Here is a 27,473-nt window from a genome sequence, read left to right on the forward strand (position 1 = left end):
TCTGGTGCCTAGGCATCAATCCTACGTTTATATGTGTGTGTGGGGGGAGGGGGGATGGAGTAACCATATTCTTATATTCTGCTAAGTCCTACGCCTGACTAATTTCTTTTCACAACAATTTCAATTTCAAAACAGAATAACAGAATATATGATTATGGTCCCCCTGAATTAAGTTTGGATTGATACTCTTGTGCTAAGAGTATGTCATTATTCTGCCTAATGTTTTGTGGGTTTTATTGTTGGTCCTCTGAGTTTTTCCTTCAGTAAATATTGCAACATAGTTTGCAGTGTGCGAATTAACGGTGTGCAATATGCAATTTGCACATCGTTTTAGCTAAAACGAAAACAATTGCACATCATTTTTTCAAACGATGTGCAAAAATCAGCGGTTTTAACGAAAAACACTGTCGTAAATCATATGAATTTGTGCACGTTTAAAAATATTAATTTAGCAATTAGCGCTATATAATCATTAACGTAATATCGATTTGATTATGCCTCTAAAGAAACACTTTTGTCAAAAAAATTGCACATCGTTTTTTCTGAACTAATTCACACACTGATAGCTTGCATTCAGTAGTTGTTGTGCTTTTTCCGTATAAATTTTGTAAACTCAAAATGGTTTAAAAACGAGCATGAAGCGAATCTTTTAATAATTGTCATGTTCTCTCTGTGTCTGTATTGTGCAGGTCAATCAAAAGTTGGGGAATCGGACAATAAGCATGATGACGAAGACTGTCCTGACTCGTCTTCTGAATTATTTCATCCATCCATTGTACGTTTCCCAAAGAAAATGACGGAACTTCTATTGATGGGACAAGCCTCTCAATCTGCTAAATCTGTCGACGAATTCATGGATGAACTACCAATCATTGGCAAAAAGCGAAAACGTCGTAGACGAATGAATGAACTTGGCAGGGAGCATCGTGCTTTAATGGGCAAGATCAACATGTTGTATGCTAAGAAACAATTTGATGAAGCTTGGAATCTATGCGAAGAATTAATTCAAAAAGGTATATCCCAAAATTTACGTCGAAGGAAAGTATTTTGAATGCTCGATTAGCGTTATACGACCCTGCGCATTTACAGTTAAAAAGACGAAATGTTTATTATTTTAGTGCTCAGACAATTTTATAAGAACTAAGACACGTACGTAGGAGCAGGGCTAGATAAGGTCAAGCATAATGCACCGTCTTGAATGATTTCAATTTTTTCACCTAGAAACGTAGCTAAATTTTTAATTAGAATTTTCACCATGACCTCGACGTTATAGAAATCAAACACCAACTCTGGCTAAAGAGCACCTTCTTTAGAATTTGAACACTTATTTAAACGGAAGGGCTTTATCAATTTTGCACCAATTCAGGAACGCACATCCCCCACCCCCTAAAAAAAGAATTGGAGAGGGGGGCTTATCGTACTGGGACCGACTTTTGTATTGTCTTTATTTCATAGCTATGCCCAAAATTTTAGAAGGACTAACTTGTTTCGGTCTCTATCAGTTCATCGACCGAATTTTCACACAAACTTATGAGAAGCCGGGGTTGTGTCACACCTACACGCTCCTCGTCTACTGATGTGCGCCTGTGTACCAAATTCTAGGACTGCGAAAATAAACATATATTGATAAATGTTACATTGATTGCATGTTAAATAAACCGCTGTTAAGCATAATCTCCTACGGTACTTATGAATCAGTGTTTGTTTTAGTTCCCCGCGTCCCAGAACCATTTCAAACGCTAGCTTTCATTTGCGAGGAGAAAAATGACCCTGTCAAAGCTCATCAGGTAATTTTAGTAAAAGTCAGTTTTGCCACAAGTTTGAAGTTACAATTTATAGTTGTAATGTTTTGTATCTTAGTACAAGTTGATTGCAGCTCATTTGGGGTCAGCTGATTGCGAGGAATGGATTGAATTGGGTGAAACGTCCTTAAAGAGAGGAAATCCGCAGGAAGCTCTGATATGTTTTAATGAAGGTGGGGTAAAGAGATCATTCATTTTGCTTTTAAGTTTTTCAATTTTAACTGAACAGCCACTTAATTTATCACGATATAAATGCTTGGTCGATTTGTACGTTTTAGCCAGCAGAAAAGATCCCACAAATGTCGACATTCTCATGACCAAAGCTTCTATTTATGAGAATCTCAAGCAGCAAAAAAAGAAGATGGAAGTATATGAAAATATACTTAAGGTGAACGTAAATTTATGAACAGACTGTTTTTTGACGTTTCTTTTTCTCTGTATAATACAGTAGCGGATCCCAGCATTCGTCAAAATAAATTATAGCTGCTCAATTTTATATTCAAACTTCTTTAAAAAAAAACGTGATTGGTTTGAATTTCTTAAGAATATAATTTTACCAATCGAATTGACTCAAAGGGCTTAGAACTGGAAATAGCTATATTCCAAAATGTGCTGCATTAATTTATTGGCATAATATACTACAATTTTCTGTCAGGTTTTGCCGAATGACGGAGAAAAGTATTTTTCGCATGCCAAAATGGTTGCACAAGTAAGTAAGAAGAAAGCTGGTCAAACTGAGTTTTTTGTATTGTACTTTTGAGCTTTCTTGTCTGTGGAAATTGATGATGACAAAATGATGTTGGCATTTTTATCTTCTCGTTATCCTTTGTGGATAAAAGACTTCTCTAACCGTAACATATTGTTCAAGAAGTTGAAGGACAAAAATCTTTTATGATGTTATGATGATTTGATATAGTCGTCATGTCGTCATCTTTTTGCCATCAATTCTCGCCTAGCTATCATTAAGGGGTAGGTGCCGCCAATAGCGAAGCCAGCCCGTTTTTTTCGCCTACAATGCAAATATTTTTGTGTTTAATCGCTGGAAAAACAATGAATGGAATTTGTTAGCATTGCAGGAGTAAATGATCCGGCTGGTTTCGCCTCTAGGTGCCACTTATTTTATAGAGGAATGCCATTTTGCTTGACTGTATTTTTGGGGGGGGGACACATGATGCTCTGTTTTCTTCAGGAATTTTTCCATACACGACCTCGTCTGACTAGTGATAGCTACCTGATGTTTTTATTTGCGCTGTCTTTTAAAATGCTATGCTAATCAGATGATTACTGGCTGGTGTTGGCAGATGTAGCAAAGCCGGTGATTGAACTGGTCTTAGATTGAGTCCATAAAAAGCAGTTCCTTAAAATATGCCTGTATAATTTGCAGGCAGATGATAAAAATTCCAATTACCTATGTAGTTTGAACTATACGTAGTGCAAACTTTATGTGCTAGTTCTTCATTCATTTTATTCCATTCTAATTACTACGTAATAGATTCTTGTCTATAAATGTTGCAAAATGTTATGGACACTCTACTGTAAATGTGCATAACGTTCTTTTCACCGCCGTTTGCAGTTAGCTTAAGGCATTTGCATGTAGCGTGGCTATCTAGAATACAAACATCTTACATTCCTGCATGCTCCCAAAAACATCCTACTTATGTTAGCTGTTTTCACCATACCAAATGTTTTCGCATTTAGTTATACCATAGCGACAAACAACCTGAGAAAGCAATTGAAGTATTGTACCAAGCTTTCAAGAAATATCCAGATGAAATCAAATACGAAGGTGCATTGTTTGTAGCCTACTTTGCATCGCACATTGACATGTTTATTGCTTATATCTTCATGGGACATGTGGACAATAAAAATACACTTAATATAGTGATGATCTGAAATATTCAACGTGAAAATCTTTTAGAAAACTCCTAATTGAAAGTAACTTTTAACGATTTGTTGGTATCGAATCTGGCGGTGAATATTTCAGTTGTTTAATACAGTACTGAACTTATCAATAGATTTGAATTAAAAGCTGTTCTAAATACCCCCATACGTGTGAAATGAATTAATTTGCGAGTTCCAAGTGATGTTTTCGCTCAAAATATAACTAGATATAATGCACCCTGATAGACTAACAGCTTTTTTTCTTAGATGTAAACATCTTCTCCGAACTCTATATGTCACTGCGTCAATTTAACAAAGCATTCCAAGTGAGTTTTGTTGATAGATCAGTTTTTATGTCGTAGATGTTTTACAAAATGCGTGTCAACCAAGATGCTTTGCGCGTTAGTCACAGCGTGACGGCCATTTTGTGGATCGAGAAAGTGGCGGATTTTGTTATTGTAGTCCGTATAACGTAGACAAACAATGCTTCTTAATCAATATTTTTGCTAACTTTTCAGATAAATTAGACGATGTAGTCACGAAATTGAATTCAGTGTGCCGCAAGCTAAAAAAGTAACGATGTAAACATAAACAAATGCGCGCAATGCATCTTGGTTGATACACATTCTTAAAAAAACATTTAGCGAACTAGTGTCGTTGGTTCAATTCATTACATGTGACTGGCTTGTATTTATCGCTAGCTAACAATTTTACATTTTGAAGTCTGTACAGTTTTGAGAGTTTTAATTCAATGAATTCATGATGTTGGTGTGCAGTCTTGTACTTTAGCTTGATAGATACTAAGATTGCCATCATAGCCTTTACATTAGATGCAGCATTTAGGCTCTCGCCATAATTATTATCAAACTCTAACTGATACGCCCTGACACAAGTCGCTCCATAAACGGATTTTTAACTTTATGAAATAAACAATCTCCCCCCCCCCGTCTGCCAAAAACGTATTCGCTATCATAGTTTTTTTTGGAAATTTTTAGGTGTTATGTCAATATTGCGATGTGACCTTTGAGGATGCTGAATACTGCAACTCTTTAGTGAATGCAGCCGAAGTGCTTACTGAAGAGGATCTTGTGAATGAGAAAATTTCCGACTTTACGTTTGAAGTTGGGGTGGAAACTCCTGTTGATATTCGCACTAAAATCGCCGTCTGTCTTATCCATTGCAAAGCGAAAGCAGACAAAATTCAGGTATGCATACGTAAATAGTAATTGAATACGTCCTCGCGCTCTTGTTTTTTTCCATAATCTACTTATTGCACACATGTGACGTCTCTTACGCACATTTGGTGTGAATTCTATTCCATAACAATTTACGATACCGATTTGTATCTTTTATAAGACGCCGTAGACAAACAAACCCGTATCTTTCAGGGATGACGTTTTGACAAACGATGTCGCACTAAAATCTTAAAAAGAGTTTACCTGATCTAAAATTACAATGCTTGTGTCTTAGGTCCTCGTTACGTGTATCCGAATTGATTACACACACATGCAAACTGTAGACGTTTTAAAACATTCCCAGGATATGTGTGTTTTTTTACACCTATGAAATACGTATGAAATACTTTTTTTGTGAGACGGAAAGACAGATACATAAATTAACCGTAATTAATGCAAGACATTTTAATGGGAAAAAAACATCCTGTCTTCATTGAAGCGCGCGTTTCTGTCAATGTCTATTGAGCACCCGAGGCTTTTTATCGCATGAAAAATTGTTTTTATATATGTGCTCATACACGCTAAGTCGAATTGACCGCTCTTGGAAATCGCTGTGTTCTGAAGTAAACAAATTTAATGAGTTTTTTGGAAATTTTTTCTTATTTGACTTCAAAAAATGCCATGTAGGATACTAAGTGGTGCAAAAGCTTGCCCTTGTTTGGTATTCTACCATTCCTGCAAATTTTCCGAAGTTATACTAGGTTTTTAAATAAATATATTGTTTAAAGCAATCCAAATCCCCCTAGTTTTAGCCATTTACAACGCACGTATTACGTAGCTACTTGCTGCGAGATATTTAACACTTTTTCCTATACAATTGTTTGTATGCACATCTGTCGAAAAATTGATAGGAACACTCCATCCCGTCTAATAATATTCAAATTTGAATTTAAAATTTTAAGAAAAATTGTATGCGTTTCACACAAAATGGTTGAAGATTTCCAAAATCAAGTAGTTACGACAAACAGTAAAAGTTACTAGAAATTCATACGATCAAGTAGACTTGTCGATGAAGATTTGCTTGCATGTGCCAGGCTTTAATCATCACATAGACATCACACTTACTTAGGAGATTATATCGCCCATCTTTATGGAACCAATTGAAGAAGTAGGAGATTTGTACCTGGACATATCTGAAGCGTATTTTGAGACAGGTGTGTCTGGATTTTTTTACGTAATTTTATTACATGCCTCCTTCATTATTTATGGTCATAAATTTTACCGTTAATCTTAAATGACGAGCTATAAACTCACTTGTAGATACCTAATGTATCCAATTTCCTAGGGTGCTACGAAGAAGCTCTCGTTTTGTTGGATCCCCTTGTCAACACTGTGCATTTTGGACAGGTATTTCTAAGAAAATATGCGAAAAGACATGTGTCAAATCACGATCTGATAAATCACTCTATTCTTACGTCACGCACTGATCTAATTAGAAAGCTGAAAACTCCTGTCACTGAACATGTCTATGTCATGCAGTTCTGCAAATTAAAAAGCTGTGGACGTATGTCACTGTACATGCCTATATCACGCTCTGCTGCAAATTAGAAAGCTGTGAACTACTGTCGCTCTATAATGCCTTACAACACGCACTGCTGCAAATTAGAAAGCTGTGAACTACTGTCGCTCTATAATGCCTTACAACACGCACTGCTGCAAATTAGAAAGCTGTGAATACTGTCACTGTACATGCCTATATCACGCACTGCTAAAAATTAGAAAGGCATGAACTACTATCACTGTACATGCCTATGTCATGCACTGCTGCAAATTAGAAATGTGTGAACTACTATCACTGTGCATGCCTATGTCATGCACTGCACTGTTGTATTTAAAACTGTCAACTTTAAAATGAAGAAATGTTTTCGGCTTAGATTAAGTGTGGGCAAGTATTTCTCAATGTGAAATCTTTTCTAATATTGACCTAATGTAGACGGCACCTCGCTTTAACGAATCTAATATAACGGCTTGTCCTAGCGTGTAAAAATTCTATTCTATTCTTATTGCATCAATCATCTATGTTTCATGTAACTGTGCGTTTTTTGTCAGCCTTATCTTATATACATATATGTGAAGAAATTTTGCGTTACTCAGGCTGCTGTATGGTTGAAGAAAGCTGAGTGCCTGTCGATATTAGAAAGGGACGAGGAAGCGGCGAGTGCTTATTCCATGGTTGTTGCTTTGGCTCCCAATCATATTGAAGCGCGATTTACTCTTTCAACTTTGTATCAAAGACTGGGTTACTATGAAAAGGCCTTGAGTGTTTTGGAAGGTAAGTGGTATTGTATTTGCATGATCTTTTACCGCTTAAATGACCTGTTTATTGATACTCGAGACAGTTCAATGGCCTCAGTTCATACTTGTGACTGACCTGTTTGTTGACACTTGAATTGGCTCGATTCTAAGGATTTAGAACCCAATCCCGTCGATTTTCCGATTACCAAATGACGCCATCTTGTGATGTGACCAAAAGCAAAACTCAACGAAATTGAGTTCAAAGAAGTATAAATAACAATCCTATTAACTATTTAAAAAAAAATGAAAACTAGATTATCAACTTTATGCAACTGAATATCAACGCGGAGAAAGCAGATTATAGCTGGGCATATGGTGGTTTTGCCGTCTTTCAAGATGGCTGTTTTTACCTCCAGGGGATTGGGTCTGGTATCTTGTAGACTGAGTTTTATATCATTGCCTCAATTCATATTTAAATGGCCTGCTTATTCATATTTGAAAGGCAGGTTCTTTAAACTTGAATGGCCTGTTTGTTTATACTTTCCCCTTGCACGCTTCTTCAAAACCCATAATTAAGTTTTTTGATTATTAATTTAAAAGTTAAAAAATTTTTGGTAATTTTTATAATAGCCAATGACGATAAAGATGATTACGGGTTTGATATTGAAGAAAATGATCGAGATATTTCTCTGACAGAGAAAAAACCCGACTTTGGTCAGCTTTCAACTCAGGTTCGTCTCCCATAACCTATAAATGAAGTATGGTGATACAAAAACCCACAAATTGTTGCAATTATACAGCTTCATGTCCATCACATTTTAGGAAGTTCGACTTGCCTATCATCGATGCTTATTGCTACACTCTCAAAATAAGTTTGATGAATTTTTGTGTGATGGCCTTAAACTTTTGGCTCATTACATGGCAGATGTCTACCATGATGAAGATCTGCTTAGTAAGTACAAATACGGTGTTTTGGAGATCTTTGGTGAATCTTTACTAGTAATCAGTAAATGTTTAATAAGAACAAGTAAGAATACTGCTCAAGAGTTCTATAAATTGCGTGTTGTGGGTCCTGTTGCCCCTATTCGACTGTTCTAATTTATCTCTTATTTCTAACTACTTTGTAAGGGATTTAGTCTCTGTTTAAACTGAGTGATCATTTTGCAATTGAAGCTAAAAAAAAATCAAAGTCACTCGCTTCTTAAAATCACTTTATGTCGACGTTCTTTGTATAGGTGGTCGGCCATCACGAAACTACAGGATGGCTCTTGCAAGAATGAAAAGAATTTGTGAAGACATACCCGAAGAATTAAGAGGTAGGTACATAAATATTGTATTGTAAGAAACCTCTCTGGTTTTAAATTCTTGTGCTGTAGACATTGATTATGAAATACAAATGCTGGGAATGTAGCAACAAACCGTTGCCATTCTTTCCAATTTATATTTAAAACGTATACTGCGCGTGCGCGAGAGACACCAAGATACGTGAGTGCAATTTTTTAAAACACTTTCGTTTTTGCTACTTGTTGACAACGAAAAAAATTGGAGGGAAATTTTGTAGTATCTGATTTCATCTATTCTCCGAAATTCATTCAGGAAGGAGACTGTTTAATCCAATATTCCAATTTCAACTTCACGCGATTTATCCTAATGTGTTGTATGGGTGAAATATTTTATCACAAAATCTCACGATTATTTCAAGAGTTTGATGAGGGTTTTCTACAATAAAATACGATAATTTCAAAACCATGTACGAACAAAAGGCTGGCTTACTTAATCTGCATGTTTAATTTTATTTTATTGTTACAACATAAGGCTTACATGACGTGAATTACGGAAATACTTCGAGCACGAAAAACGTAATTGAAAATATCGAGATTTGTTTTAGATACTGGTTTACGGGAGAAACGTTGTGCTAACGAAAGGCATTAATTCATTGTTTTATTTTGTATGGTCAACATCTCTGGCCTAACCCGAACGCCTGAAACTTTGACAAACATGAAAAGTTTGCACGCCTTGCGGTAGTTAGCAAATGCTGGTAAAACATTTGTAGCAAGTGATTTCAATGTTGTTGTTTTTTTTTCGTGTTTGTATTGACCACAGACTGCGTTTACTTTTGCTCCAAGGCGTGACGAAACTCCTTCGACATCGCGTCAGACACATCTCAACGTCTTGTTGACATGAATGGCTAGCACACTATGGCGAAAACTGTAATAAAGAAAAAACAGGCATTTCCGTTTTGGCAGTGCTTATGTAAAAAATTCTTGTGACATCCATAGTTGTTTCTCGACGAAGTTTACTTCAGCTCGGAGTAAACTTTTACAATGCCGTTCCATTCTTGAGTTTCACCAATGATTGTTGGGGTAATGAACAATAATTCTTATTTGGGTCAATCAAAATCGTGCGCGATAATTATAAGTAGACGAAAGACATAAAAAATGTTTGTTGTAATATAATTCCTTGAATTAACCAAATCTTGGAAAGTTATCGCGCAAGCGTATTTGCGCATGAGATATTTTATAATAATCCTATTACGCGAACATGCTTCATTAAGTACTATCGCATTTCTCAGACATTCGGAACCGTACACAAGTCTATTGTTGTCGTTATTGAACAACCACTGCATAACTTGTGCGTCCATTCCCGTGTAGATGTTTTGTCGGGAAAAAGACACGAAAAGCCTTTATTCTGCAAACTTCCACGCCTATATATCGTTTGAGTCATAAAAGTCGTTAGCCCTTACAACTATTGTCAACCGCGCAAACTCTCGTTACTACGAAACAACTGTGAGAGTGATAGCAGACTCTAGGCAGTTAATTAAAAATTATTTTCGAGAACTTCTACGGGGTTTCGTGAAGAAGTACCGTCCGCACCAGTTAGAAAATATTCATCTCTTCACATTCAAAGTGTTGACTGATGATTAGCGTGAATAAAATCTTCACGAACGAGTGAAAACGTAGGCGTTTAGTTTAGTTGCGAGAAAAAGTTGAGTTCGTTCTGCTATTAAATTCGCTAAAAACGTGAAAAAATTCGAAAAGCGCAAGTTGCTTGAAGGTGTTACTTGACACCTATGCTTACGTAACTTGCGATAAAAAGCAAAAAAATAGCAACTTGCTAAAGAAAATCGCGTTGTGTAACAGCACCTTTAATAGACGTACTTTTGTAGCCATTACGCAAGTTTTTATTATTTTATGAAAATGTTTTATGGACATGCGTCTAAACATAGCTACATGTGGCAACTGCATATACTCTTGCGCATTTGGCGAACAGCCCAATGATTTAAGAATGAATGAAACATGATCACATAATCAAGCTGAAGTGTTTACAACAGTGATTTACAGTAATAAGATGAAAGAAGATCTGTTTTGAAATTTTAAAACTATGAGAAGTCAATTTCTGTCCACTGCAATGTCGGAATACATGAATTCAGCGAACTTGTCACTAGAAGTATCATTCGCTTGACTTGATTTGTTTTTATGAGTTTGTACAGGTAAGTGATCTATTTGTTTCGTTTATTTGATTTGGAGTATAATGGCATTGAGGTATTGATAGTTTAGTATATTAATTGCCATTTCACAATGGTCAACGATACATTTTAATTTTTGAAATCTTAACATTCTGCTGTTTGACAAAACTACGACAAAGTTTTTAGTTCATAAAGAAATCTCGCAAGCACATCCAGAAAACCTGATTTATGTGATTTTGCTGATTTTTAAGTTGAAAATCCATCGCAATTTTTTTTTAAAACAACTGACCAATAAGTGATTGATTAATGCTCACGTGACTTGTTCGTTACAAGAAATTCGTATATTTTTGTTTTGTAAAGGTTATGCCGGTCAAAAGGAAGTCGTACATGAAGATTCTCACATTAAAAGGGACAACAGGCTAGAAGTAAGATTGTGCTTCTTTGATGCATTGGAAAAGGTACATTCATTTCGGGCAATAATTGAAGTGAATGCATTCTGCGAGAACTGATCCCTCTGTTCTCGTCGATCTATACATTTTGTGTAAAAATTATCGTCACGTATTCTCAAGATATTTTCAACAGACATGAGTGAGGAGAAGAGCGATGTTCCATCGGTGAGGAAAATCGCCCGAGCCAGTGTCATCAAGTGGTCTGGAGATGAAGAGCTTCAAACGACGCAAGAGGTTGTTTCACAGAAGAAAGTTTCTTCTTTTCAAAAGAATGCTTGTCATGATGCAGCTGCTGCTGTAAAAGATGCAAAACCGTCAAATAGGTATCAGTGTTCATACTGCAACATGACATTTAGATGGCAGTCTCATTGGAAGTCTCACACACGTACACACACCGGAGAGAGGCCGTTCAAATGTAACATTTGCGATAAGTCTTTCGCTAGATCTGATGGCTTGCAGTGCCACAAGCTAACCCATTTCACAGCAAAATATGGTCGTTCTGCGTTTGGTAATGCATCCTTTCCTCCACCAAGTCTGTCGTCTTTTGAACCAGGCTCAAATCCCGTCAGAGATTTTGAACGATCGAAGTTATTTAGCTGCAACTACTGCAGTCGAATATTTTTTAGTTCAGCAGGCGTTGTCAAACACATGCAAGTACACAGAGGTATGGTTCACTTATTTGATATAATAGATTTATTCACAAAAATGCTTCTCAACTGAAGCAAAAATCTTTTTTGAATTTGTCTTTATTTGGAGTAACTGTCACTTCAAGTACAATTATTATACTGACGCATTGGAAAGCACTTTGAAAGGTGATAATTAGATTCTTCTGAATAAATTTTTTTGTAGTTCTTTTGCAAATAGCTTGAAGAAATCTTGGAAACCTATTAGATACATGAAATTTCGCATACTGAAATGCAAATTTAACTGATGTATGTATGTCATATTTATACAAATAAAATAATCGTGTATGCATAAGTACAGAAATACAAATTATGATGTACAGTTATTATATATTGTATGATATGTTATGAAGAGGTGTTGTATAATGAAAAAATAAGTGAAGGCATTATGACATTAAGAAACTCTTAAATCAAACGTTTTGATGTATGAAAACATCAGCTTAAGTTTTCCATTTAGATATTTTGTTGAATCACTACATTAAATTGGGATAATTGTACTTAACTTCAGCACAATTTACGCATGATAAGATGACCTTATATAGAGGTACTGCGCATTTTGTCCTCTACGTCTTTAATTCTAATCTTATTTCTAATTCTAGTCTATCTAATTCTAACTTATTTTTATGGTTAAATCAAATTTAATGATTATATTTCTGTGGTTATATATTGCTTCTTCATTTTATTCTAAATATGATTTTATTGGGCATTTGTTAAAGTTCAATTAGGTTTACAGGAGTTTGAGATCGTTTCTGATATTTTCTCAAGTTTGTTGTTAAGGAATGTACAGAAACATAAAAGAAACTCGGCTATAGATATTTGTTGGAAATTGCAACATGCTAATTACTGACCAAGAAATTGCACACAATAGCAGCTAGTTCTTAACATAATTCATCGCTTAATCGTACAATGCACACAAATTTTTTTCGCGAATTTTTCATGTCGTCAAGAAAATCGTCAAGAGGGGCACTTTTTGCATTCGATTTTTCTTGCTTATATTCTAAAGTCGCTTGATCAGTTGTAGACGGAGACTAACTTATAAAATACATATAGCTAACGAGATAATTAAATTCTATTTTATCACATAGATGTTTTTATGACGGTATTTCCTCATTTATCCCTTTAGCTCGTAATAACTTTATATGTCAACTGTGTAACATGGTGTTCTCAAAGAGAAGTGCTTTAGAGGTCCACAGCAGAGTTCACACAGGCGTGAGACCCTATCATTGTAACGTATGTGACAAGGCATTTTCAATTCACGGAAATTTGAAGAGACACATGTTGATCCATTCCGGAGAAAGGCCTTATCAATGCAGCCTTTGCCCAAACAGTTTTAACAATCCAAGTCACTTAACGAGACACATGAAAAACAAACATGGCCAAGAAAAGAAGACTGTTTGATTTAAGGTAAACTAGCCTTTCAACGTTGTCAACGCTCAGAGCATTCATTATATGTTCTGATTAGCTTATCAAACTGTTTTTTGTCAACTAAAATATTCATTTATTGTTGTGAAGTATAGACTTTGTATCTGTGTAATCAGCTGTATAAATAGTTCTCATATTAACTGTATATATACATAACTTAGTGAATAAATGACTGTGAAAGCAAATTTTCTCTGGAATTAATGAACTCTGGAATGGAAGAGTTGTTTTGATGGTATTAGAAGCTTCAAAGAGGTTATAAGATGATTCTGAAGATGTCGTAGAAATTTTTTTCGCAATTTTATTGCACAATTTTAAGTTTGGCATAAAGGTACTTTATCGGTCATCAGTATTTTCTGTCTTTCAAGACCTAGTCTGTATATCTCTCTGTGAATACGTGTAAATATATACTACGACAGTCACAGAAACTAGTCACAATTATTGAAATTGACTATTTCTGGGTCTTATCATTCATTGCAAGTTCATGCATAAAATTTGCTATATAGCAAGATTCGACTAAGGCCAAGACCATTTTATTAATAACCGTGTCAAGTCTTTCAAGTTTCAATGAAACTTTCTTCATACATATATAACGTAGCGGCGAATTCTGTTTTGCTTTGGACAAAAATATTTTGTCCTGTTACTATAAATCGCTGTCAATAGAAGCAGCTACACGACACTAGAACAATATCATTTGATATTCGTCCCAGAGAGCAGGAATTTGCTATGAAAATATTTACATTGTGAATGAACTTGCAAACGTCGCCTGAATGACGAGTCGTACAACTCGACGAAATATCTTTTGCCTGAAAATAGCTACAAAAAGCCCGTTTGTATTAAAAGGCATTAGAGAAAATAAATTAAACTGTTTATCTTACAAATGAGTTTGATTTTCACTGACAGCAGTTTCATTGAGTTGTGGATAACAACATGAAAACTTACAGAGTGCTTTCTTCTCTCGCTAATGGAAAACTTTAACTCAACTCCTCTACTTTAAGCATCTCATAAAATTTGTTTCATCTTCGGTTAATGTATTTTATAATTACATATTTTAGAAGCCGATATTTCGATCAAAAACTTGTACATTATAAAAATAGTTAATTTGCATGGAAAGAAATGGATAACATGCTTGTCAGGTGACATTTAATTTTCCGTCGATAATCAGGCGTGCCACCTTCACACACAGAACACATTTTGACTAACATTGTAGCTAGTGAATCTTGCGCTTTTTTCAAAGTTTTCTTTAACGGTATTCAGGGATTTAATACTTTTCAATGATAATTCGAGGATTTTTTGAGGGGCAAATTGTATGTCTCTCGTGTCGCCCTGTTGGTAATTGGTGACTTTTCTTTTGAATTTGAGGTGGTATTTGGTATGATCGGCATCAAACTTATTTATAACTCAAGACTGAAATGAATAAATATAATGCGAAAGTGAATCTTTCAACTTATTGAATTGTAAACTGAGTTTAAATAATGCTCTTTATATTTCTTTGTTCTTAAAAAATTCCCGATTCGCCATTATTTGTAGCAATCAATTGCGAAATACTTCGTGATAGCTAGGACTCCTGTAGTTAGAAGAATGCTGCCTTTGTAGCCGGCATACATGTGTCAGTGCATAATTATGTTGTTCGCGCTGCAATGTCTATTGTATTGAAAGAATTCGTTAGAAAATTTGCATGTCTACATTTCTTTGCGTGTATTTTTAGATGAACATTTTTTTTATTATTTCTAGTTAAACTAAGATTTTTCGTAAATTATATAAAAATCTTCACTTGACCTACTAACGTTGTTTATTGAATTCGTATGTTGGTTATTTTAGAACTATTACTGTACTATTCGGTTTATGGACATGATTTCATTTATATCTATCTTTATTTATACAAAACGGTTGTGCTTGCGACACTAAATCTAGAGAACTCGACAGAGGTTCTATACAATACATTCGACATTTTCATCATCTTATTTCACACTTTATACACACAAATATTTATAGCTATATTGCTTTGTTTTAGTTTACAGTGCACAAATGGTCGTTGAAATGTACCTTTTTGCTCGATGAGCCTAAAATGACACAAAGAGCCTGATTTTCACATTTAGAAGTTTTATACAATACATGCGACGTTTTCATCATCTTATTTCACGCTTTATACACACAAATATTTATAGCTATATTGCTTTGTTTTAGTTTACAGTGCACAAATGGTCATTCAAATGTACCTTTTTGCTCGATGAGCCTAAATTGACACAAAGAGCCTGATTTTCACATTTATATATATATATATATATATATATATGTCATATATAACATTTAAAAAATAAAAGATGTTTACTGTGTTTGCACGCTTAAATAAACAATTGCTAAATGAAATCATGCGACTAGTATTTCTCACCATAAATACTTGTAGGTATGCACTAATGTGCTTTCATTTGCCGCTTATTTAAAATTCAAGTATCATTAATGTAGCGCTCATTTGTTGAGATCGTTTCAGACTATATAAACGGCAAATAATCTAATTTTATGGGAAGTTTGGGAACTTCGAGGCAACAATCTTTGTACTGTGTTGTTAGAAGTAGATGTTGTAGAAACCTCTGATAGGCCTTGGATCCTCCTAATTTGAACAATACTTGGACCATGGAAAGAGCAAGCAGCCTAATAATACATGAATGAAAGTAACAGTCACATCAAAGACTTACATATATTTATGTATACTGAAATTATCGCTCCGAATACTTCTGTAATGATATGGTACATGACGCTTTAACCTGACCGCAATGCTCTATATTGACATGGATATGTTGTAATGTATATGCACCTATATATGGTCCCACGTGACGGATACGTGTTTAGATCGTGCGATTTGTCATGACCATTTCATGACCTTAAATCACCCAGTTATTATGACAACTACATCATTTGCTTGAGCGCTGGTTTTCAACAGCTGACATGTTACGAAGAGCAAATTCTTTCGTATGCATCTTTGTCTAAAGTTGATTCGATTTGAAGAAGACAGAAAAACTGGTACGCTGTTAGTTGCTGTTAGATTTCTATCGCATGCATGGTTGGTTTTCGTTAAATTTTCCTATAAATTGAATCTAACTAATGTGATTTGTGTCTATGCCGGGACACGGATTTGTTGAAGAAGGAGCTTAAAAGTCGTGGACTTTAAATACAATACAAAATTCTTCTTATATATAAACTGATTTCCGATCAAGGTCAGCGGTTTTAGTTCGATAAAGTGGGTTGTTATTTGCAGAAGTTGTTATTGAGTGTATAAACTCCCAAGCCTGAGACAGCGTTCTAGTTCGAATGACTTGACCTGCTGTTAGAATCAAACACAATATGTTAACTTCAATGCAGGTATGCATTTGAACTACAAAACCTATATGCTTTCGTAAGAGCGAGAATTCTGTCTGTTATATCATAAAATTAATACTGACTTTTAAAACTCATTTTATGTAAGTTGTGCAGTGTACGTATAAGTAGCCGTTTTGGTACTGTAGGTTTTCTGATTGAACTTGATGCAGTCAAGAAAGATTCTTTGTGGTTAAAAATATATAGCCAGTCTAGACACTCGCCTGACATGAATAGAAATGGTCAAGTGATAGAATCAACTCAGCGAGTTAGTGTTATTAAATGGTTTGGCGTCGAAGACTCAACGAATGTCTTGCCCAAAGATTGTAGCTCATGCAGCTATACAGCTTCCAACGTTGAGCTCCCAATTCCTTCTGTAGAAAAATCACGTATTTCTGCCGATACTACCTGTAAATTTAAATGCTCGTATTGCAACAAACCATTTCGATGGCAGTCTCATTGGAAAGCGCACGAGCGAACTCATACAGGAGAGCGACCGTTTAGCTGCGATATTTGTGGGAAATCCTTTGCCAGATCTGATGGTTTACAGTGCCACAAACTAACTCATGTTACAGCAAAATATAAACAAAGTACGAATTGCAATTATCAGGTCTCTCAAATGGAACATAGCCCTAACAGTGCAAGAGATTGTGGTCTTTCTAAGTTATTAAGTTGTGATTATTGCAACCGAGTGTTTTACAGTTCTGCGGGCTTGGTAAAACACATGCAGTCTCATAAAGGTAAAGATGTTCATAAAGCTATTAATATTTTATGTTACGGTAAATATACAAGAAACCGCCCTTTAACAAATTTCTACGATCAACACATTCGCACAAATACAGGCAAACTTGTTTAGGAAAGCTATTCTTCAGTGCAAACGTGCATATAATTTGAACATACAACATCCCTACTGCTCGAGTCCTCGAGTCGTATACATCCTGTTTGTTACATTAAGATTTTTTTCTTTGGTTGTATGTATTTCTGTATATTCACACTAGTATCACATGTATGTATATGTATATATAAGTTTAAAGATTGGTAATCCAGGCATATTTAATGTATAAAAATAAAAGTTTCTCCGGATTGTATAAAATGATTTTATTGAGCTTTCGACTGATCCTGTCGACTCATCATTTCACTTTTTACATCCTGTGTAATTCTGATGAAGGCTCGAAGCACCGAGTCGAAAGCTCAATAAAATCATTTTATACAATCCGGAGATACTTTTATTTTTACAGATATATATATACATACATCTATCTATCTTATTGCAACGTCGACAAGTTATAGTGTTTTCGGTATTTTCTACAGGGAGGAGTAACTTTTCATGTGAATTTTGTAACATGGTGTTCTTGAAGAGAAGTGCTTTGGAGGTTCACAGCAGAGTTCACACTGGAATAAAGCCGTATCAATGTCACATTTGTAAAAAGGCATTCTCTATTCACGGAAATTTGAAAAGACATATGTTAATCCATTCCGGAGAGAAGCCTTATCAATGTAGCTTTTGCCCAAAACGCTTTAACAATCCAAGTCATTTGACAAGGCATCTCAAAAGTAAACATGGCGTTTAATAGGTCTAAATTTCATGTTGTTTTTCACTTATAGCATAGCTGTTACACAACCGTGTCAATGATTATATACAATTGAAGAACAAGTTTTAGATAGTATTAAACCTATTTTTCCAATTCTAATTTATAATTTATTGGATGAAATCCTAAATTGCTTCGTATATATTATACGTGGAACTTCAAATGTTTGAAGTAGCATATTTATAAGTTCTAATACATGAAAAAGTTATTATAATTATTCTTAACATAGCTCGCAATGCAGGAACATTGTGTTGCAAAGAGCGAATTGTTAACATAGTTGACCTCAACATGAGTTTAGGTACTTGTTCATATCCTTGCGCAATATGTAACGATCTACAATCTACATTCTTTAAAAGAACTTGACTTACTTTTTTTGGAAAATTTATTTATATATGGTCAAGACTATACGTTAAGTCGCAATTACTCCATAAATTCACAGTGGTTGATTCGTGGGAGTGAAACAAATGCAGCGTTTCTTAATTTTTTTATTAGGTCGAAAGAATTCTTTTTAAAGAGGGATACATACAAAAGGAGGATTCTCTTTCCTGACAAGCAATAAACTATGCATTTATCTTCCAGGTCTTTGCCATGAAATCACCCCTTGACCATTTTGACCAAAGTAATTTTAACACAGACTATCAACACCCACGTTCATTCCTCTATTTCAATGTTTCACATGTATTCATTTTAGTTTGGTCAACTTTGCATGTGGTATTGAACTCTGTCAGTATGTTTCGCAATATTTTAGGATTGTAGAGGGTTTGGTGGGGGCCATGTAGAGGGTTTGGTGGACGCCTTGTTGAGGGTTTGGTGGGGGCCTTGCAGCGGTCGTGTGTGGTTGCATTTTGTTAAAGTCAACCATGAAAATTGAGTAAACAACCAAATATCGATAATGATAAAATGTGGCTCTCATTTCTAACAAAAATTTTGCTATTCTTTAACGTACTATGTCATGTAAGTGGAGTTTTGCATACCTAATGAATACTTTCATCAGTATAATCATTTAAGATTTACGTCATTTTAGCGTCGGCGATAGCAAATTAATCGTTGAATCAATGTTGCATTTTCATTGAACAACATGATGTCTTTACGCTAGACGTAATTTGTGTTAAAATTTTGTTCATCAACTACGCGCTGTATCAGCAAGAGCACATTCCGATAACAAGTGAAATGCATTTTAGATATCCAGCCAACGCAATCCCTTCGTAAATGGTTGTCATTTACGTAAGTGATCACATAATCAAGGGTTGGCTTGTAAAATCCTAGAGTGGAAGAAAATGTTAGAGAATTTTCGAAAAAGCTATCATTGAAGTCTAGGAGATTGCAAAGTTAAGATGTCTCATGATCTTTGACTTTCTCTGCTTCTTTATTTTGATATATTTGGAGAGAATTTAAATGGCAGAAATGCTGTAGCTATACTTTACTACCATTCCCATTTTCATGCTCGAAGAATTTCTGGAAACAACACTGTCTCATAAGCATGTACTTAATTTTTGCTTTCAAACCGCTGGTTTTCCATGATTAAAACGGTTTTCGAATTTCATGCAATTATTTTATGTTCGCAGTCAGACTTTTCGTTCACACAGCGGAAATTTGAACGTATTTAACAGTTGGAAATTATGGAGTATACAAAATCAATTATCTTTTTTATCCTCTGTCCTTCCAAACTGTGTCAGCTTTTGTTTTGCTCCCCTGTTTTCGACAGGCTGACTTGGCAACATGATTATGAGGACGAGGTTGGTCCTCTTATTAACCTATTGTTATGAGTGGTGCATTCTTTGTGCATTCAGTGTGAGCAAAGGGGCTTACTGTTGGGTAGGGACTTACTGTTACTTACTCGATTATTCAAATATGCCTAAATTAGAAATGTGTGTTTCCTATGAATGCAAACAAAAGCCTTGAGCTGGAAAGCTTCTGGCTATTATTTTAAAGCATAGTCGTAGCAAAGTAAATCATCTTAACTGATAATTATTACGTTTGTTTAGCTCAAGGAGGAATGTATGCTGATATAAAACGTGAAGACTGGTGGAATCTTCTATTGCAGGTACTTTATTGTGGGGATTGAGAGATCTGCTGACGTTGAAGTTTAAATATTTTAGTGCATTTAACCTGTCAAGGATGCACAAATAATCTGTCGTTGACTTTTGTGCACTTCTATCAGTTATTTGTGATATCATTTTCTCATATAAGTCTCGGCTGGAAAGGAAAGAGAGAGGAAGAAACTATACATTACTGTATACGTACAATGTACTTCTGCAGGGAAAAGTGAGAGACACTAGACATTACTGTATACGTACAATGTACTTCTGGAGAGAAAAGAGAGAGAAACTAGACATTACTATGTACGTACAATGTACCTCTGGAGAGTGAAGAATGGATGAGTTTATACTAGAGGATATTTAACATTTCATCCCGCATTAATGTTGTGACAAACAATATCGTATTGTTCCATATCAAAAATTAGATTACAAATATGTTGTTTTTGTGTAAGTCTGATCAACGGATTACGATTAAGGATGTAAATATTATTTTGTGCTTAGGTTGCTCGAGTTTTACACAGTGCTAGTCGTCTATCAGAACTAGAGCATATTATAAAATGTGCTATGAGTGCACTCCAATTCAGTGGGATCAAGATTTATCAACGTGAACTGGATTTTCTTGGAGTTACTGCTAGCTATTGTAATGGTAATTTGTCTGCTGCTTTTGATGTGCTTCGCGTGGTTCTTATAAGGGACACAAGTAAGATATACAATCGATATCAATAATTGGGGAGGGGGCAACATTCATACATGCATGATGTGCTGTGTTAAATTCCTTTGAAATCTATTGTTTTCTACGGAGTATAATTGCATATGTGAATATGAGCTTACAGGTACTTTATGTCGTATTTCTTTTAGATTGCATACATCTTTGGAATATGTTTGCAAGATTGATGGTTGGAAATGGTGATTCGAAACATCAAAAGTTTTGTCTTCGTTTGCTACTCAAGAACCCCGAGAACTTTGCCCTTCAGATAATAAACGGTCATAATGCTTTATCATCTGGAAATTACAGATATGCGTTAGGTAAGACGTGCGAATGTAGGCGACAACTGGAAAAAACACGTCACACTTACTTTCTTTGTCTTTTGTGATTTTATTAAGAATTCTGTGCATTTGTAGCTTTTCCCGTTCAATTGCAGGGGAATATGCCAGAGCATTTCGTCAGAAACCTTTAGACCCAATGGTAAGCTTATTGATGGGATTGTCTTTCATTCAAATGGCTTGCCAGAAATTTCAATATTGTCGAAACGCCAGCATCGTTCAGGTAAGATCGTCTTATAAAATCTGTATATGCCCATGGAAAACATGTTTATGCTTGTGACATTATGCCAATGACCTAGAACCCAATCTACTTGATAACTGACTCCGCCGATGTTGTATAGTAACGAGTGAGGCAAGCCGCCGTCTTGAAAGGTGGCAAAACTGACGATATTTACGACTAATATCTTGTTTTTTTCTGAGTTGATATAGAGGTGCAAAGGTGGTAGTCTAGGTTTAATTATTAAAACGTTTGATAGGATGGGTTTTTTAAACTTTGTTTTAGTTTAACTTTCATTTTGAGTTTTGCTTTTTTCCACCGTTCAAGATGGCGTCCTTGCCTCACCTTGACTCGGTATTTAGACATCTTGAAGACTGGGTTCTAAATCATTGCATTATGTATATGAGGACAAAGATATTATGTTGACATTCGTGTACATTCTGCTTGTGAAGATAAGGATATTCTATTGACATTCGTGTACATTCTGCATGTTAGTATATGGACATTATGTTGACATTCGTGTACATTCTGCATGTTAGTATATGGACATTATGTTGACATTCGTGTACATTCTGCATGTTAGTATATGGACATTATGTTGACATTCGTATACATTCTGCATGTTAGGATAAGGACATGATGTTGACATTCGTGTACATTTTGCATGTAAAGACTCATGTAGTGTTTCTTCGAAAAATTTTGCTTCTATAATCGTGTTGCCTTAGTTTCCTTTTTCTCTTGTGTTTTTTTTTTTGTGATAGGGATTCCTATTTCTTTATCAATACGAAGGTTTACGAGGGCGATGTCAGGAGACTGATTTTAATCTGGGAAGAAGTTATCACCAAATTGGTAATTATCTCCTGCTGAGTACAATTTGTCCATTATATCGTCAATACATAAAATTATGTTTATATACTGTGGAGAATTTTTATATGAAGACATTTTTTCAATCAATTTACCAAAAAATTTATATTATTATGTTACATTGCGTTATCACGAATCGCATGTGGTTGTCGTTGTGGCTAGCATGTATGATATCTTACATGAAGTCTTGTTTGAAACAACTCACGTTAATATTCCTTTTTTTGTTTATTTTCAACTGTCTGTTTGGTGGTGTGTTTGCATGCATTAAATGTTTGTACGCCCATTCATGGAAATCTTTAAAGGAAGCTATTTGTTCCGTATAGGTTTATTGAACTTTGCGTCACATTACTACCGTCGAGTTCTTAACTACCCAATGATAGAAAATGGCGATAAAAGCGAAATGGTATGTGTAAAATAGAGCGTAAAATTCGCAAATGGTCTATTTGATCTTGAGACTTTATAAAAACAAATCATTTCATACGATTAATGAAGACCCACAACACTGAAGCATTTACCGACACCTATCGACAAGTGCATCGCATTACTGATTAAAACAACAAACATTTGAGAAAGAAATCATTTCACATACAAAATAGGTTTCATTAGTCATATTTGCAGTAACAAAAACAGGAACAAAAACAAACAACGCAATATCTTTTAGTTCAATCTATCTTTTTTCAGCAACGTCTTCACGATCAGAGAAATCGAAGCTGTAGTTTAAAAATTAATGCGTGATTGGATTTGCTTAACTTTAGCTTGAACATCAACTCTTGTATCTTTCATGAACAGATCTATCTACAGTCTCCAAGCGACAACGAATTGACAAAATTATAGAGATAAAAATTGCAATTACATTTGTATTTATGATTTAGTAGTTACATATCAACTTTTGTGCTCTATCTATTTAACATCATCAGCTAAAAAACGGTGTTATAGAGACTATATTGTTCGTAATATCCTTGAATAGTCGGTCGTTTATTTCTTTTATGTTTTTCAACATAGTTTTGGGACAAAAATAACCTCCATCGTGAAGCTGCCTTCAACTTGTCATTAATATATCGTACAAGTGGCAATAATCAAGTGGCTAAGGACCTTTTACGAAAATATTGCTTATTTTAAACAATCTTCGTGGAATACGTTTTACCTACAGAACGGTAAGCAACCATGGATAACCAGGTACAAATGGGGTCTTTAAGGTGTGTAGTTAGATATCTTAGGTAAAGAAATGAATGAATAAGTATTACTTTCTGGTATAGTCGTTTAGCGTTTGCTTGTCCCTCCATTAAAACACCAATGCACAATTACTCGGTAGATTATGAATTGTTTGTCAAAATAATGACATCAATAAGAGATATACGACTGTGCGTCTGTCTTCGATGTTAACGAAGACGAAACTTTGTTTGCCATCTACCAACATTATATTAATTTGCGAAAAATTGAAGATTTAGACGATTAATGAAGATAAGATAACATCTCATCCGTTTCAACAACTATTTCAGTAGCAAACACGACCTTTTCATTGAAAAAACTAAAAATTTTGTTCAGATTGAGTGTGGAAGCAAGGCGTTTACAAAAAAAGTCGTTCTGCTCTCGCCCAAAAAAATGTCGTGCTAGCGAAGTTGAAAAAGATTTATGAGAGTTGAAGCTTGAACGTTCACTATGCATAATGTCCTGCAAACATAAACGACTTTTATTCTTTACCGTACAATCTATTTTCTTTATTTTGTCTATAGAAGTTTTAGTTAAAAAATCTAAATTAAATCTACATACATTTGAATATTTAAAATGACGGTCAATATTCCATTTGTGAAACATGAGGATATTGGTTTAGATAGAGTGAACTTACTTTGCTATATCAGACATTCGTTGCCTTCGTTCATATGTTTGTAATTTTACGTCGAAATGTTTCGTTTCATTTAAATTTCTATGTCTGAAAGCAGTTTTTAAGTGCACGTAAATTGGGTCTATAACCCCTATTGCTCAACATGAGAATAACTGGGTCCATGACAACTCCAGAGTTCACCAGACAAGTACATATTACATATATGTACTCGATCTCAGGAAACATATCCTCTGTTATTTCTTTGTACTGCAAGAACAGAAGAAGACAAGCAATCGGTATGAACGTTATCATGTAACTGAGAAGTAAGAGAAGGGAGATTTTTACTGCTCGATGACTTTTGACGACCGTCGACAACATATCTTCATTTGGATGTGCCATTTTAATCGTGGATAACGGTGCTATCATGTTACTTGCATGCTTCAGTCGTGTTATTATGCCAATATAACTTATACCGACAAACATAGTTGGTATGACGACATGGGCGACAACGACAAATGTTATATAACCCCGCTCCTCTTGCAATGTTGACCAGTTAGTCGTATCACAAATCAATATGTCGTTCACTTGCTCCGGTTTGTACCCTCGACTGTATGGAAACGCGAAGACGAAATAACAGAACAGCCAGAGTACAATGTTATTTAAGATGGGATAGCGAAATATCTTTCTGTTTTGGAAAGTCTTAAAGAGAATGAAGTAACGGCTGACGGCGATGAGAGTGAGAGAGAAGCAAGAGACAGCGTAAAAAAGTTCACGAATTGGCCAAATGAAACGACACGCAAAGTTGGTGACGGGAATATTTTTGAAATACAGCGGCAGTATTATTAGACCGATTGAAAAAGTTGACGTGCCAAGATTCGCTATTGCTAGACTGATAACAAACATGTTCGTCGAATCGATTGAAATTTTTCGATAAGTTCCCGATGTTAGCAAGCTGTTTCTGTAACGCAGAGCTCTGAATATTACGATCATATTCAAAGTCGTACCAAATACACAGAGAAATGACAGATAAGCCACCTGAACGATGATTACAGTTCTGTACCTTTCAATGATCTCCTCATCCCAATACTCGCTTTCTTCGGTCGTGTTTACCGTTGAAACGTTTTCTTTGCTTTCTGCCATCATAGTGTCGTGTAATAGTTAAGTATAGTGATATAGCGCTGAGTCTACGAAGAGTTATGTCAGTTGGGAAGACGAAGCGTTTTATAAGACTCTACATTTTTAATACGGGATATCTGATTATCAAATCAAGTACATACTTATCCAACATTATAAGATTATCTTTCATGAACATTAAGACATTTGCAGCGGCCACCATCAAAGTTAACAGATAACAATATTATTCTACATTGTTTTTCTTCCGTATTAATTGCATGGAAAATATTTTCTGTTGTTTTTTGAACAACTCCACTCGACTAATGCCGCACACTAGGCAGAGACCCAATGAAACATTTATTGGAGGGAGGGAGGAGATGGTTGACATTATTGTATGCATTTGTTATATAGACGCCTGCAGGTCAAAATATCGCCTTATTTTTCCTTGATCTTGAAGGAGAGTGTCTTCAGAATTTACGGAGTGCAAAATTCGCATGTTTTAGAAGTACCTGTATACAATAATTTTTTTATCTTCTGCTGTGAATTTTTCTGTCTAAATACAATTCATTTCCTTTCTTCCCATCCGTCTTACTTTGCGTTGACCAAGCTGTATGATGGTTGTTACAAAAATCTACTGTCCTCGATGAAATTTTGTTTCCGAATATGTACAGCTTTTCATTCTCTTCAATGATAAACAAGAAATGGGATATATCGGTATGAAAATTATTTAATTGATTCATAAAGTTCAGATTTTAAATTTTTGCATCGAATTGTGCATTTTTGCATCAGAAAAACTTACGTTTTCTAAAGAATGCCAATAATTATTCATTTTCTATGGAACCATGTAGTGAAAGAATTGCTTTTTGTTTTGTTATTTTCTTAGCGTAGCTATTTCTATAACTAGTTTGTAATATGCAGAATGAATCGTCCATCTTTATGCTAAAAATTGTTGGTTTTTCGAGGCAAAAATGTGGCCATCGTTTTCAAATTTTCTCTTCTAAACTTTGTGCTCTGGGCTGCGAGGTCAATAACGTAAATCATGGACTTCCTTTGACGCACTCTTAACGAGCGCGAGACTTCGGCTATCGTAAGCACACAGTAAAGGAATATTATGTATCTCATAGAAATCAACACCAGATAATCTAGTTGTTTGAGTTAAAAAAAAAGATCAGTTTATGTATAATCCTACCATATACAGTATGATCCTACTATATACATTGTGTAAGCTCTCACGAATTTTTTGTGATCAAATACACTTGAAGAGATTAGCTAGTCTGTCATAGTTTCTGCGTAATTGCTATTTATTTTCCTTCTTTTTGTCATTATATTAATTTCTGAGTAAACAAGCCTTTATTTGATTTGATATGTTGACACTATTTTTTAACTGGGGAGGTCTGTATCAAGTCAGCCGACTTGTTAATCCCACTTGTCTAAATGTGTTCGAATTTGATAGAAACGGATGGGGTGTTGGAGGTTCAGAGTCCCTTGCATTGATGATAGAAAGGTGATCAGGTGTGTTCAATCTTCTGGAAACCTCGCGTATTTAGACCAGACTCAGCGAAATTTATGAAATTTTTGCATGCGTTTTTGGTTCGTGTTAGTAAGTCAAAGCAATATTTGCGCCTTGTTTCTCAAGATCTAACGCAGTTTTTTGCTGCCTGTTTTAGAAGCGCTTGTCTACAGCAGAAAACCTGTTTAGAAGTACTCGGCTAGTAGAAATTCTTGAATGGGTACGCTGTTGTTCAGTCACGCTATGAGAATCGAGTTTCGTGTTTCGGCAATACTTGGATATGAAGTGGAGGGTCATTTCCGCGTTGACATCCTTTATAAATTGCAAATTCATTTATGTAGCTGTAAATGAATCTCGGACTTAGTGACGAAATTTTGTAAAACAGAAGAATGTAGATGTACAAAGTAGCAAAAATATTTATCACAAATATCCTATTTTCAACAATAGCGTCACGTAAGTATTTTACTTGAGTACGTGCTATGTTTAAATCAAAAAATGTGTTCACAAACTTGTTTTTCAAACAACAAACTTAATAAACATATTTAGCGATGCCATACTAAACTGATTTTATGGCATTGTAATAAATATACTGATACAAGAAATTTGTACACCATTTTGCCAAAAAATATCGTCACGCTTTTTCGCGCGATATGCTAATTTATGATGAGTCTATTAAATCACATGGGTAGATTGGATTATTTATTCTTTTTTGCAAAAAAAAAAGCAATAAAAGGATGTTTTCAGAACTATA

The 27,473-nt window shown here is 35.0% G+C and overlaps 3 protein-coding genes across 9 annotated transcripts in view; 2 read left to right on the plus strand and 1 right to left on the minus strand.

Moving 5' to 3' along the window:
* LOC124438375 (general transcription factor 3C polypeptide 3-like) overlaps positions 1-27,473 on the plus strand; it is a 29,057-nt gene extending 1,584 nt beyond the window's left edge. The window contains exons 2-23 of one of the 4 annotated variants that reach the window (XM_046988669.1): positions 690-1,013; positions 1,711-1,787; positions 1,861-1,975; positions 2,081-2,190; positions 2,458-2,511; positions 3,501-3,588; positions 3,951-4,009; positions 4,679-4,888; positions 5,988-6,072; positions 6,204-6,265; positions 7,013-7,190; positions 7,784-7,884; positions 7,976-8,105; positions 8,389-8,469; positions 20,099-20,157; positions 20,654-20,852; positions 21,011-21,178; positions 21,295-21,419; positions 22,175-22,262; positions 22,601-22,680; positions 23,280-23,431; positions 26,880-27,473. In XM_046988669.1, coding sequence (XP_046844625.1) covers positions 690-1,013; positions 1,711-1,787; positions 1,861-1,975; positions 2,081-2,190; positions 2,458-2,511; positions 3,501-3,588; positions 3,951-4,009; positions 4,679-4,888; positions 5,988-6,072; positions 6,204-6,265; positions 7,013-7,190; positions 7,784-7,884; positions 7,976-8,105; positions 8,389-8,469; positions 20,099-20,157; positions 20,654-20,852; positions 21,011-21,178; positions 21,295-21,419; positions 22,175-22,262; positions 22,601-22,680; positions 23,280-23,396 — 2,510 coding nt within the window. In that variant the 3' untranslated portion in view covers positions 23,397-23,431; positions 26,880-27,473. Of the gene's footprint in view, positions 1-689; positions 1,014-1,710; positions 1,788-1,860; positions 1,976-2,080; positions 2,191-2,457; positions 2,512-3,500; positions 3,589-3,950; positions 4,010-4,678; positions 4,889-5,987; positions 6,073-6,203; positions 6,266-7,012; positions 7,191-7,783; positions 7,885-7,975; positions 8,106-8,388; positions 8,470-10,979; positions 11,078-11,188; positions 11,733-11,917; positions 11,953-20,098; positions 20,158-20,653; positions 20,853-21,010; positions 21,179-21,294; positions 21,420-22,174; positions 22,263-22,600; positions 22,681-23,279; positions 23,531-23,822; positions 24,217-26,879 lie in introns of those variants that run through there. The other 3 variants (XM_046988602.1, XM_046988533.1, XM_046988744.1) reach the window with 3 other exon arrangements.
* Positions 16,010-18,480, plus strand: LOC124438718 (zinc finger protein 431-like). 4 transcript variants are annotated; one of them, XM_046988951.1, is made up of 3 exons: positions 16,010-16,191; positions 16,674-17,264; positions 17,836-18,480. In XM_046988951.1, exons 1-3 carry the CDS (start codon positions 16,143-16,145, stop codon positions 18,093-18,095), a joined length of 900 nt encoding a protein of 299 aa, XP_046844907.1. In that variant the 5' UTR covers positions 16,010-16,142; the 3' UTR covers positions 18,096-18,480. The 4 variants fall into 4 exon arrangements, with proteins under 4 accessions (XP_046844907.1, XP_046844979.1, XP_046845044.1 ...); XM_046989023.1 differs by having other exon boundaries at positions 16,011-16,231; XM_046989088.1 differs by having other exon boundaries at positions 16,014-16,530.
* Positions 24,202-25,548, minus strand: LOC124459609 (QRFP-like peptide receptor). Its single transcript, XM_047009082.1, has one exon. The coding sequence runs from the start codon at positions 25,240-25,242 to the stop codon at positions 24,202-24,204; it is 1,041 nt and encodes a 346-aa protein (XP_046865038.1). The 5' UTR covers positions 25,243-25,548.

The sequence above is a fragment of the Xenia sp. Carnegie-2017 genome, unplaced genomic scaffold (assembly GCF_021976095.1).
Source record: "Xenia sp. Carnegie-2017 unplaced genomic scaffold, XeniaSp_v1 HiC_scaffold_1, whole genome shotgun sequence".
Lineage (NCBI taxonomy): Eukaryota > Metazoa > Cnidaria > Anthozoa > Malacalcyonacea > Xeniidae > Xenia > Xenia sp. Carnegie-2017.

Excerpts from the sequence above, each read along its gene's own strand:
- LOC124438718 (XM_046988951.1), top strand. The coding sequence starts at position 16,143 with ATGCATCTTTGTCTAAAGTTGATTCGATTTGAAGAAGACAGAAAAACT. Across the intron at positions 16,192-16,673 it reads TGAAGAAGACAGAAAAACTG|GTTTTCTGATTGAACTTGAT; the intron begins GTACGCTGTTAG and ends TTGGTACTGTAG. Across the intron at positions 17,265-17,835 it reads ACACATGCAGTCTCATAAAG|GGAGGAGTAACTTTTCATGT; the intron begins GTAAAGATGTTC and ends TATTTTCTACAG.
- LOC124459609 (XM_047009082.1), bottom strand. The coding sequence starts at position 25,242 with ATGATGGCAGAAAGCAAAGAAAACGTTTCAACGGTAAACACGACCGAA.